This window comes from Mesoplodon bidens (assembly GCF_964165515.1).
Source record: "Mesoplodon bidens genome assembly, chromosome: 12".
In the NCBI taxonomy this organism is placed as follows: Eukaryota; Metazoa; Chordata; class Mammalia; order Artiodactyla; family Ziphiidae; genus Mesoplodon; species Mesoplodon bidens.
Genome location: NC_138168.1, coordinates 45,642,516 through 45,656,457, shown reverse-complemented (window position 1 = coordinate 45,656,457; position 13,942 = coordinate 45,642,516). Strand labels below are relative to the sequence as shown.

Here is a 13,942-nt window from a genome sequence, read left to right as displayed (position 1 = left end):
AACATTCTCTAAAATACCAATGATTGTTCTGGAGATCCCTCCTCACTCACCCACCCAATGAAATAGGAGACTTTGTAGGGGGTTGGCAGAGGGAAATGTCACATCACAGACAGAAAACGGCATACCAGGGTGTAATGTCTCCAGTAAGAGCCTGACTTTCAACCTAATACTAGTATGTTACTGTTCACAATGTATATAATATATAATTTAGGCAAATTATCAAGTTATAAAAATATACAATAAAACCTTACAAGAAACTCTGAAATAATTGATGCTTGATAATTCTAAGTAAAGACTATAATAAAAATGCAGTTATTGGCTATATTCCATCAATCCTTTTTAATTCTCTTTGACTTTTTCTCCTGGTCTCCTGCTTTCCTTTCTGCAGGTCGCTTCTTCAACCCCTTCATTTTCCTCGTCTGTAGTTTGCTTAGGTCTTGCTTCTGCATATGAATTCTTCCATAAGTTGTACCAAAAGTATCATGAGAGACATTTTTCTTCTTCTTTGGCTATGAAACAAGAATATATAAATATATATTTAGTTGGGTCTACTACCATGAACTGGTAAAAATCTAGTGTACAACTATTGTATTAACAACTCCATTAGTGAGCACACCTTTAATGATATAGAGTCTATAGCTCTACAGCCCTTTCTCCTCAAACTTAGGTATAAACAGATCAGTCAGAGCTTGTTAAAATGCCAATTCTAATTCAGTAGGACTATGTGGGATCTGAGAATTCAGCATTTCTAACAATTCTCAGGTAAATTGTCAGACCATATTTTGAGAAGCAACACAACAGACAGCAACACTGTCATGCACTGAGAGGATTTCCTGTGTTTAGCTTAAGGATTATAACTTCACTTCAAACTTTACTGGCATTCCAGAGATGCCATTTCTACTTGCTTTTTAAAACCAAGAGTCAAAACACATTTTATGTAAGTATGGGTTACACATCCTATGCTTGAAATTACATTTTCACAATGCCTAAAATGAGCCCCATTTTTGCTGAAAACTGGCAGTCTTGACTACCAGGAAGCTCTCAGCAACACCTGATGCCTGGTTTCTACAATTTTATTATCAATTATGGTTGGCTTATTTGCTTCTTCCTCCTTTCTTTGGCTCTGAGAGTCTAATTTTTTTTTTGAGAGTCTAATTTTATCTATTTTATTGACCTCTTTATGTATGCTCTTCAATATAATATGCCACAAATCCTTTTCTGGAAAGAAGAATGGAATATACAAATAAACATGGCACCCATCTACAAGTCATGTACCTTGAGGGCTTTGGGCATTTTCATAGATAACTTATAAAGGTCATCTGATGCTAGGTGTGTCCTCCTCAGAACCAGATCCAATGAGGGTCCCATCTCTTCCAATTCAATCCGAGGTGTTCTGCAGCCAGATTTCTTCAACAGCAACCTTTATGAAATAGCAAAAAAGAAATGTTGCTTTGACTTTGATAAAAGTCCCACCCCACCCCTGCAAATATTTTTGTTCTAGAAGATTACAGTTCCATAAAATATCATAAAATGTTTAGAAAGGTTAAGCTTAAAGACTTCCCTGGCAGTCCAGTGGTTAAGACTCTGAACTTCCAATGCAGGGGGAATGGGTTTGATCCCTTGTCAGGTAACTAATATCCCAGATGCCACATGGCATGGTCAAAAAGATTTAAAAAAAAAAAAGAAAAGAAAATGAAAGGTTAAGCCTTAATACTTTATATACTTAGACCAAGTATTTTTTTTTTTTAATAAATTTATTTATTTTATTTATTTATTTTTGGCTGCACTGGGCCTTCGTTGCTGCTTGCGGACTTTCTCTAGTTGCAGCGAGCAGGGTCTACTCTTCATTGCGGTGTGTGGCTTCTCGTTGAGCTGGCTTCTCTTGTTGCGGAGCACGGGCTCTAGGTGCATGGGCTTCAGTAGTTGTGGCATGTGGGCTCAGTAGTTGTGGCTCGCAGGCTCTAGAGCGCAGGCTCAGTAGCTGTGGTGCCTGGGCTTAGTTGCTCTGCGGCATGTGGGATCTTCCCGCACCAGGGCTCGAATCTGTGTCCCCTGCATTGGTAGGCGGATTCTTAACCACTGAGCCACCAGGGATGCCCCAAGACCAAGTATTTTCTTTAGTCTACTTATTTTCAAAAATAAAACATAAGAGGATGCAATATTGTTGAGAAACAGCAGGTGATACAGTTCTAAGAAGTGGAATCCTTTGATTTGACTCCTTCATCTTACGCAAGATTTACATGATTATAAAAAAATCTTAACTGGATTTTTGAAACATTATATTACATGATTGATTAACAAATTCTTATTTCTCTAAGACCTATTCAGAATCAACTTTTCTCCATAGCACAGACATTTACTGATCTCTATAAATTGGAATAAAATTAATATAACAAAACCACAACTTTCTGGATACCATATGTCCAAGTAGCTCTGGATTTGAAAGCATATGAAGGATACAATGGGGAGGAAGGGAGACTCACAAATTCTTTTTTTGTGAGAGATACCACAAGAACTGCTCAAAGACCTGAAGATTATTTGAGTTAAAAGACTCAATTTGTTACTGTGGCCACATCTCCATACGGGGAAAAAAAGGACTAAATAATAATGTTTTAAAAAGATCAGCCTTTTCACATAAAAGCTGGAGTATAAAAAGAGGCAACAAGTGACATGAGAGAAGAGAAAGAACAGAAGAGGAAAGCAGAGTAAAGAATACCCACGAGGGCTTCCCTAGTGGCGCAGTGGTTGGGAGTCCGCCTGCCGATGCAGGGGACACGGGTTTGTGCCCCGGTCCGGGAGGATCCCGCATGCCGCGGAGCGGCTGGGTCCGTGAGCCATGGCCATTGAGCCTGCGTGTCCGGAGCCTGTGTTCCGCAATGGGAGAGGCCACAACAGTGAGAGGCCCACATACCGCAAAAAAAAAAAAAAAAGAATACCCAGGAGAGCAGCAAACACCAGGAAGCAGGAGTGAGAGTGCAAAAGCTTGTTAACAGCCCTGCATCACATGAAGACAACCAATCAATACAGTCCATTCACGGGGAGGTGCATTTACTGGCTATGGAAGAGTCATAATGATAGATATGCTGTATCAGACACAGTAATTTATACCAAATTAAACAAGGCAAAAAAAAAAAAACACGCACAAAAAAAGCACAACCTACAACCTAGGATATGTAAAGAGCAGAAATGTTAAACAAAGAAACAAAAAGATACTAACATTATAAGATAAAATAAATATTAGTATGGGGCTTGAAGGGAACAAGCACAGGGAAAAAGAACCAAACAAGGGTCTTTAGGTCACTCTCCTCACAGTGGTTCCAGGAGAAGAGACCTGAGAGAAGGCCTATCTCAGGCCTACCGTAAGGGAAAACATTTTTAGGAGCTTAAGTTGGCTAACATCATGGCATCTTCCCTAATACCTAATTCACGCATATGGGGTCAGTGACCATTTGATCTTTTATATCACAGGTACTTATGCAGTTGCATCCACATGTTCAGTACCTCCAAATAAATGATATCTACCATGCTGAACTCATATCAAGACTAAATCTTGGAAATTCCCTGGCGGTCTAGTGGTTAGGACTCCACGACTCCACTGCAGGGGGCACGGGCTCACTCCCTGGTCAGGGAACTAAGATCCCGCATGCTATATGGTATGGCCAAAAAAAGAAAAGAAAAAGAAAAAAGGGAAAAAAAAAGACTAAATCTTGATTAATATATTGTGTTCAGTAGATTACTTTGAAAAAAAAATCAAGGAAATCACATATATAAAATATCAATGAAAAAATTTTCTACCACTTAGGATGCTAATTTTCAACTAAATGGAAAACTTGTCAATCCAGAACAGTTCATGTATCTTTTTATTTATGCAAGTGCCCTCCTAACGAAGTAAATCTTTTGAGCAGTATAGAAAATTTTTTCCAAGTAACTACATATAACTACATATGTTGCTATTTACTGAAGAATTAAGTTACAGTGCCATACTGCCTGTGTAGATGATCTTATCTTAATCATTTCACTGAATATGTTCACTATTCTATTTGATAGAAATAAAAGGAAACTTTCTCCAGTTATCAGTTCTCTTCATATGGTTTCTCGTGATAGGGCTATCATCTTTTCTTTTTATTAACAGCTTTTAACAGTGAAATCTAGAATCTAAAATCATTGGGACTTCCCTGGTGGTCCATCAGTTAAGACTTTGTACTCCCAATGCAGGGGGCCTGGGTTCGATCCCTGGAAGGGGGACTAGATCCCACATGCCACAACTAAAAGATCCCACATGCCTCAACGAAGATCCCACACACTGCAACTAAGACCTGGTGGGAGGGAGGGAGGGAAGGAAGGAGGGAAGGAGGAAGGAAAGGAAGGAAGGAAGGAAGGAAGGAAGGAAGGAAAGAAAGAAAGAAAGAAAGAAAGAACTAAAAGCTTAAAAAAAATCAATTGTTAATCCCTTAAAAAAAAACAACCTGTTTACTCTTTCTCAGAGGAAATGTATTAATAGAGAATTTATAAAGGATTTTTGTGATTATGCTAAGGAAAATGAACAGTCTATTAAACATCGACTCTAAAAAAACAAATGAAAACCATTTCCTTTACCCTCAATGCCATCATAGACACTGCACTTCTTTTTAAAGAGACATTTTGATTCCAGGCTTTCATATCTCCAGCCAAATATCTATTGCCCAAAACCTTTACACCCCATGTAAATCTCCATTTCAGATCTTAACCTCAAGCTTTGTTTGTTTTGTTTCCCTATAAGCTCTAAATCAAAAGTGACATTCAGTTCTGCAAGACTACATGGTATAGATGCAGGGACACAAAGACAAACAGAACTCAGTACCTTCCCTCTCAGAGTGGGTTTAGGCTACTAGATATATTAATTGGTAATTTCTATAATATATTTAAATATGATTTGCCTATTTCTTGACAAAGACTGGCATTACCACTCTTGTTTAAATTGAAATTTCCTTATTTTTCTCCCTTCCATATCCCTCTCTTCTGTTGACATTCTGTTTTCATTACTTAACTCCTTGCCTAGAATGTTGTGTTTGCTTTTTAAGGTATGCTAATACTTCCTGCTTTGCATATTTCTCCCCATAAAACCTACCCAATGCCATGGCAAAGCCATACGTGGCAGTTACTAAAGATCTTCAGTTTCATACTAATAGCTCTGGCCCTATAGTGAATAAAATTCTCCAAGGAATTAATTATTATAGGATATACAGGCAGGTGCCAGTAACACTATGATTTATTTCCCCAAAAGAGGAAAGGTCAAAGGTTCTATTAATGTAATTCCATGCTCAGAGTTCCTTTCATACAAGAAGCTCAAAACCATTTTATAAGCCTTATTGATCTTCACAAATTAATAAGTGTCAATATTAACTACTACCTTTAACCAACTGCCTAAGGGCTGGTTGGAAGAGGGCAGGACACCCAAGAGCAGCCTGTGAGAATGCCTGAGGAGCCACACTAGGTCAGACACACTTCTCTGGCACATTCCCACCTCTATCTGCACCCCTCTCCCTCTCATAAAGGAGAATTATCTGTCTCAGAGGGACCTCAGAATTACCTATATGATATCACTACACTTTGCAAAGGAAAAACAGGGGCCCTGAGGAGTGACTTGCCCATGTCATGTGGCAAAGCCTGGCACAGAGCCAGGTCACTAGGATCAGAGGTGATGCTCATTTCTGGGACCACCTCTTCCTTCCCCTCCCAAGCAGAGCACAGCCCTTGGAGGCTAAGCTAATCCACATCCAGGGATTTTCCCCAGTAGCAGCTCGCTCTCAATCACACTGTCCATTTTCTATTTCAAATCAATAGCTAGCAGGTATTACAGGATATAGATATGAAAACCTGGGATTAAAATTTTACACTAGGGTTTCTGATCTTAAAATTTCAGATCTTGGGACTTCCCTGGTGGTCCAGTGGTTAAGAACCTGCCTTCCAATGCAGGGGACATAGGTTCGATCCCTGGTCAGGGAACTAAGATCCCACATGCCAGAGGGCAACTAAGCCCTGTCACAACTACTAAGCCCATGGGCCTCAACTAGAGAGCCCATGTGCTGCAAACTACAGAGCCCATGCACTCTGGAGCCCACGCACCACAACTAGCGAAGCCTGCGTGCTGCAACTGAAAGATCCTGCATGGCGCAAAGAAGACCCCAAGTGCCGCAGCTAAGTCCTGATGCAGCCATAAATAAATAAATAAATAAATAAAATAATTTCGTAAAAAATTCAAATCTATGGGGGCTTCCCTGGTGGCGCAGTGGTTGAGAGTCCGCCTGCCGATGCAGGGGACGCGGGTTCATGCCCCGGTCCAGGAAGACCCCACATGCCGCGGAGCGGCTGGGCCCGTGAGCCATGGCCGCTGAGCCTGCGCGTCCGGAGCCTGTGCTCCGCAATGGGAGAGGCCACAACAGTGAGAGGCCTGCGTACCACAAAAAAAAAAAAAAAAAAAAAAATTCAAATCTTTTTTTTCATTATGGTAGATGCCATGCTAACCTAACAGTGATTCCAGCAATTACATACTTCTTAAAGTAAGTGGACAGACAAATATGTGTAGTTACACTGCCTATTTATCCTTGTTCTTAAGCCTGATTTGCTAATTTTTGTCCATTTTGCTTTATTTTCTCTGTGTTTTCTTTCTTTCTTTACAAATTTATCTTTCTTTTCACTAAATACAAGTTCTGATACAAGAGAATACATCCTTTGAAATTGTTCACCATGAGTTTTAGATTATTGTTATTATTCATTTCTCATTCTCAAAGACTTTTATCTTTATATTTTTAGCTCCTTTGTATCCCAGGGTCTCCTTGTTTAACATAAGTTTTCAAAAAGATTTTTTTTGTTAGTGATTTTTCATCTTTTATATCTTGCTCTATAAATAGGAGTCACCTTCATAATATTCTTAACTGCCCCAAAATCAAGTTTGGAAATGCAAACAACAGATTATAGGGACTTTCAATCTCAACTAGTTAAAAATGATTATAAAATTATTATTTAAATGAGAAAAAAATTATTTTTTTGCCCGTTATTATTTAAATAAGGAAAAAATAGAAAAATAGAAATGGTGATACCACTCATGTGGTGAAAAGAACTGAGCATCTCTGACTCCATACAGTTGAGACAAAGATGGAAATTACTAACAAAAAAAGAGGTGACTACTTAGTTTATTTGGATGTTCACTGGACACAAGCTGGTCAACCATGTATTCCATTATGATAAAAAACAAAATTAAAACCATGGATGAAATGCTGAAGTCCACGAATGGTTGCACAAATGGCACCACTGCACGAAGACACTGTCAACACTGGGCTGTCGGCGCTCAGGCTGCACTGCCACGCCACAGCGCGAAGCAGACATCAGGCTGAATTCAACGTACCAAGGGAGGCAGTTAGTGGGAGTCAATGTATTCTCTAGGAAAGTGTGCGCCCCATCAATCCGCGCTAACACTTTATTTTAAATAAGGAAAAAAACAAGTCATGCTTACCTCAAAAGGCAGTTGCAGCATGTCATTAAGGTTTTTATGAAAACAGAATGTGCTTGTTAGGATTTATATTTATATTGTGGTGGGGGTATGGGTAGAGGCCTGGGCTGGAGAAAGAAGGTAAAATGAATCTGGCCACTGAATCTTCTTATTACTTTCAGACTCCATTTTTTAGACTCAGGACTTTGAGATTTGCTTTGGCTGGGCTAAGACTTGTGGCTTGGCGCTCTAAATTTAGTCGAGAAAAACAGGGAGATACTGCATAAAAGTATGGCGAGTCAGGACTGAATAAGCGTTCTAAGCTCAGAGGGAGTGTAGCGTTTGATGCCCCAGGGCCCTGGAAAAGCATGGTTTCCGGGAGGCAGAAGTTAGCAGGGGAGTGACAGACCTGAGGATCAGCACAGAGCTACTTTGTCACTGCTATTCTGCAAACTCTCCAAATAAACTTTTGGCCAGACACCAATTCTAAGTCTGAGCTCTATAAAACAGTCACACTAAAATGCTAACCCTGAGGATTAACAAAACATGCTAAGAAATGCACTTACTTATAGCTTCGAAAGTAAATCTTCCCATTCAGTGCAGTGAAGTGCAGAACATACTCTAAACCAGCCAGGCGGACATTTGATACTGTGGGGCCTCTGAAGAAATCTAAAAGCACACATCAGGTTGTTTAAAAAAAAAAAAAAAAAGATTAACATATCTTTAAAATTCAGTTACAAATCAGCTGCATTCTAAACGCAACTCTCTGTATCTTATCTAAAAAGCAGCACAAAAACTGATGCCTGAAAAATTTGATGGTCCCGCCCCTCTACCATTTAATCTCATGACTGTATTTCTGTTCAGTTCACTGAGCCATGTCATTTTTCAGTTTTGCAGTTCTCCCTCTAAGCCAATGCTCAGCACCAGAGTATAACAGGTTTATTGTGAATAGTAACTTTTTAGAAAATGTAAAACAAGGTATAAAATTTTAATCAACTAAGACAGATAGGTTAAGATGGCAAAAGTCTATAAAAATGGCTGTTCAACCTTTGACTATTAAATTGAACTAGTGTTTGTTATATGGCAGACGCCAACAAGCAAGAAAATTCTAACAAGGAATCTCAATTATATGAGCAAAGAAAAGCTATCTAGTGTCAAAGTCAGAAAAGAACCATCAAGATCAATGAGTAGACTGTTTTCCCACAGAGTGGTAATTAATACCCAAGTGGCACATATGAGATAATTTTAAATGATACACAGACAGCTATAATCTACAATGCATTATTTATGTTACCATACACCATTTTCCATTGAGAGTAGGGACATAAAGTTTCCTTTTAAAAAGAGGAGTCAATTTAAAGAAAAATCTCCAGTGAACAATGCTATGGATACTACACGGACATGGCTAACGTCATGAAGGTGGCACATGAATGAAAAGAGTTTGGAAAACAGCAAACAAGTTTGGTCACCTCATTTTACAGATAAAAAGATTGAACTTGGGGGGAGGCTAAATGGGAACACACAAATAACATCTAGTTAAGAAAAAGTTATGCATAAAACGGTCATCCAAATTACTTAGGAAGAGGTGCCCTAAGACAGGTGATGTCATAAACAGGAAATATCTCATTCTGTCCCAATCTATAGCCACTTAGCACTTGCTTCCCTCCTCCCATTAGCTCATAAGATGGGAATTATCTCCATGTGCATGGACACATACATCTTTTATAGTTTGCTTTTTCCTTCTTATAGGTAACTAAAAGAAAATCACATCACTAACATACATAAAGCAGACGTTAAGTGTGCATACCCTTGTACACACCACCCTTCCTTACTACCACAAACAAAAATCCCTTGGGGGTACTTTAATAAACCAAATATGTACTTTTTCAAGGTATTTTGATCTAAAAATTGATTTTAATTAATGAAGAACTTTCCCATAGTTTTGCCAAAACCTGACTCTCCTTCAGTGGCCAAGTTAATAAAGCCGCACTCACGGTTGTGGCAGCATTACTGAAGTCAGAGTCATTCTGGGGAACAAGATATGTACATTCCAGTCTCCCCTGAAACAGTTTTTGTAATGCAAACCTTACAGGCATATGCTTTTTCCATAAGCTTTTAAGAAAGAAAGAAAAAAAAAAAAGAATGAAACAAGGTAGAAAGTTTTAAGAACATTGACCCTTACCTCACACCATACACAAAAATTAACTCAAAATGGATCATAAACCTTAATGTAAGATCTAAAGTTATAAGACTTAAAAAAAATATTTATAAGAGAAAAAAAGTCTTTGCAATCTTGGGATAAGCAAAGGTTTCTTAAAACAAAACACTGTATGAACAACCATTAAAGAAAAAAATTGGATAAAGTACACTTCACAAAAATTTAAAACTTCTGCTCTTTAAAAGACATCACTGTTTGCAGACGACATGATACTATACATAGAAAATCCTAAATATGCCACCAAAAAACTACTAGAGTTCATCAATGAATACAGTGAAGTTGCAGGATACAAAATTAATACACAGAAATTTGTTGCATTTCTACACACTAACAGCGCACTGTCAGAGAAATACCTAGGAATAAACCTACCTAGGGAGTTAAAAGACCTATACTTGGAAACCTGTAAGACATGGATGAAAGAAATTGAAGACAACACAAACACATGGAAAGATATACTGTGTTCATGGATTGGAAGAATTAATATCGTTAAAATGACCATAATACTCTATAGATTCAATGCAATCCGTATCAAAATACCAATGGCATAGAACTAGAATAATTTTAAAATGTGTATGGAAACACAAAAGACCCAAATAGTCAAAACAATCTTGAGAAAGAACAGAGCTGGAGGAATCATGCTCCCTGACTTCAGACTACACTACAAAGCCACAGTACTCAAAACAGTATGATACTGGCACAAAAACAGACACATGGATCAATGGAACAGAATAGAGAGCCCAGAAATAAACTCACATACTTAAGGTCAATTAATCTATGACAAAGGAAGCAAGCATACACAATGTTGAAAAATCTCTTCGGCAAATGGTGCTAGGAAAACTGGACAGCTACACGTAAAAGAATGAAATCAGAACATTTTCTCACACAATATATAAAAATAAACTCAAAATGCATTAAAGATCTAAATGTAAGACCAAAAACCATAAAACTCCTAGAAGAAAACAGACAGAAAACTCTTTGACATAAATCGTAGCAATATTTTTTTTTGAACCTGTCTCCTAAGGCAAAGGAAACACAAGCAAAAATAAACAAATGGGACCTACTTAAACCTAAAAGCAGAAGACCTGACTAGACATTTTTCCAAAGAACACATACTGATGGCCAACAGGCACATGAAAAGATGATCAACACTGCTAATCATCAGAAAAATGCTAATCAAAAGCACAATGAAATATCACCTCAAACCAGTCAGAATGGCTATCATCAAAAAGACCACTAATGGGCTTCCCTGGTGGCGCAGTGGTTGGGAGTCCGCCTGCCAGTGCAGGGGACGCGGGTTCGTGCCCCGGTCCAGGAGGATCCCACGTGCCGCGGGGCGGCTGGGCCCGTGAGCCATGGCCGCTGGGCCTGCGCGTCTGGAGCCTGTGCTCCGCAGCGGGAGAGGCCACAGCAGTGAGAGGCCCACGTGCTGCAAAAAAAAAAAAGACCACTAATAACAAATGTTAAAAAAAAAAAAAAAAAATGTTGGTGAGGATGTAGAGCAAATGGAGCCCTTGTAGGAATGTAAGTTCTACAGGCACTGAGGAAAACAATATGGAGATTCCTAAAAAACTAAAAATAAAACTATCATATCCAGCAATTCCACTCCTGGGTACATATCCAAAGAAAACAACACACTAATTTGAAAGGATGCATGTACTACCTCAATGTTCACAGCAGCATTATTTACAATAGCCAAGATATGGAAGCAACCTAAGTGTCCATCAACAGATGAATGGATAAAGAAAATGTGGTGTGTGTGTGTGTATGTGTGTGTATATACACACACACACATATATACACATATATGTGTGTGTGTGTATATATATACACACACGCATGCACACACACATACATACATACAATGAAATACTACTCAGCCATAAAAAGAATGAAATTTTGCCATTTGCAGCAACATGGATGGACTTGGAGAGCATTATGCTAAGTGAAATTAGAGGGAGACAATGTATGATATCACATGTATGTGGAATCTAAAAAATACAACGAACTAGTGCACATAACAAAAAGCAAGCTGACTCACAGATATTGAGAACAAACCAGTGGTTACCAGTGGGGAGAGGGAAAGGGGAAAGGCAAGGGAGGGACAGTGGGTTAAAGATACAAACTAGTATGTATAAAATAAACTACAAGGATATACTATACAGCACAGGGAATATAGCCAACAATTTATAATAACTGTAAGTGTAGTATAATCTTTAAAAATTGTGAACCACTGGGCTTCCCTGGTGGCACAGTGGTTGAGAGTCTGCCTGCCGATGCAGGGGACACAGGTTCGTGCCCTGGTCAGGGAGGATCCCGCATGCCGCGGAGCAGCTGGGCCTGTGAGCCATGGCTGCTGAGCCTGTGCGTCCGGAGCCTGTGCTCTGCAACGGGAGAGGCCGCAGCAGTGAGAGGCCCGCATACCACAAAAAAAAAAAAAAAAAATTGTGAATCACTATGTTGTACACCTGAAACTTACATGTTATTATAAATCAGCTATACCTCAATAAAAATTTTTTTTTAAAAAGACACCATTAAAAACAAAAAGGCAAGGGACTTCCCTGGCAGTGCAGTGGTTAAAGACTCCGTGCTTCCACTACAGGGGGAGCGAGTTCGATCCCTGGTTGGGGAACTAAGATCCCACATGCTGCATGGTGTGGCCAATAAATAAATACATAAATCAATAAAACAAAAAGGCAAGCCACAGACCAGGAGAAAATATTCAAAGATTATATGTCAGGCAGACAAAAGACTTATCTCTCTCTCTCTCTGTCTCACACACACACACACACACACACACACACACACACACTCTTCCACATTAGTACTCAATAAGACAAATAACCAAATAAAAAAATCAGGCAAAGATCTGAACAGACACTTTACCAAAGATATACAAATGGCCAATAAGCACATGAAAAGATGTTCAACATTATTAATCACCAGAAAATGCAAACTAAAACTGCAATGCTACCACTCCTTTATTTTGTAGATTTGACTTTGGAAACATATTACTGTCAGTATTCAACACCTATTAGAGTAACTAAAATTAAAAAGAACGGCCTACCAAGTATTGACAAGGAGATGGAGCACCTACAGTTAGTGGGAATGCAAAATGGTGCAACCATGTTGGAGAACAGTTTGGCAGTTTCTTAAAAATGTTTAACGTAGGGCTTCCCTGGTGGCGCAGTGGTTGAGAATCTGCCTGCCAATGCAGGGGACACGAGTTCGAGCCCTGGTCTGGGAGGATCCCACATGCTGCGCAGCAGCTGGGCCCGTGAGCCACAACTACTGAGCCTGTGCGTCTGGAGCCCGTGCTCCGCAATGAGAGGTCACGACAGTGAGAGGCCCGCGCAAAAAAAAAAAGAAAAAGAAAAAGAAAAAGAAAATGTTTAACATACACTATTCAAATGAGCCAACCATTCTATTCCTAGGTTACCCAAAGGAAATGAAAACATAGGTCCTCACAAAAATTTGTATATAAATGTTCATAGCAGTTCTACTGGTAATAGTTAAAAGCTGGAATCAATCTAAATGTCCATCAACAGATGAAGGTATAAACAAACTGCAGAATAGCTATAAATGGAATACTGCTCAGTTATAAAAAGAAATGGAGGGTTGATACATACAACAACATGAATGAATCTCAAAACAAACTGAGTGAAAGAAGCCAGGCCAAGAAAAGTACATACTGTATGATTCCATTTATCTAAAATTCTGGAAAATGCAAAAATGACAGAAAGCAGATCAATGTTTGCTTAGAATAGAGAAAAATAATGGATTGCCAAAGGGCACAGGGAAATTCTGGGAAATGATGGAAAGGTTCTGTATCTTGATTGCAGTGGTGTTTTAGAGGTATATAAATATGTCAAAATCCATTAAATTTTAAAACTTTTAAATATGTGCATTTGGACTTCCCTGGTGGCGCAATGGTTAAGAATCCATCTGCCAATGCAGGGTTCGATCCCTGGTGCAGGAAGATCCCACATGCCGCAGAGCAACTAAGCCTGTGTGCCACAACTACTGAGCCTGTGCTCTAGAGCCCGAGTGCCACAACTACTGCAGCCCACGCGCCTAGAGCCCGTGATCCGCAACAAGAGAAGCCACCGCCTGCGCACTGCATCGAAGAGTAGGCCCCACTCGCTGCAACTAGAGAAAGCCCGTGTGCAGCGACAAAAACCCAACGCAGCCAAAAAATAAATTAATAAATTAAAAAAAAGAATTTAAAAATAAATATGTGCACTTGATTGTATGTAAAT

General features: G+C 39.1%; 1 protein-coding gene across 1 annotated transcript in view; it reads right to left on the bottom strand.

Annotated features, from left to right (window-relative positions):
- Positions 1-282: 282 nt before the first annotated feature.
- The window catches only part of RPF2 (ribosome production factor 2 homolog), a 38,292-nt gene continuing 24,632 nt past the window's right edge, over positions 283-13,942 (bottom strand). The window contains exons 8-10 of the mRNA XM_081251255.1: positions 8,035-8,137; positions 1,276-1,420; positions 283-509 (exon numbers count right to left, since the gene is read on the bottom strand). Coding sequence (XP_081107381.1) covers positions 330-509; positions 1,276-1,420; positions 8,035-8,137 — 428 coding nt within the window. The 3' untranslated portion in view covers positions 283-329. The remainder of the gene's footprint in view (positions 510-1,275; positions 1,421-8,034; positions 8,138-13,942) is intronic.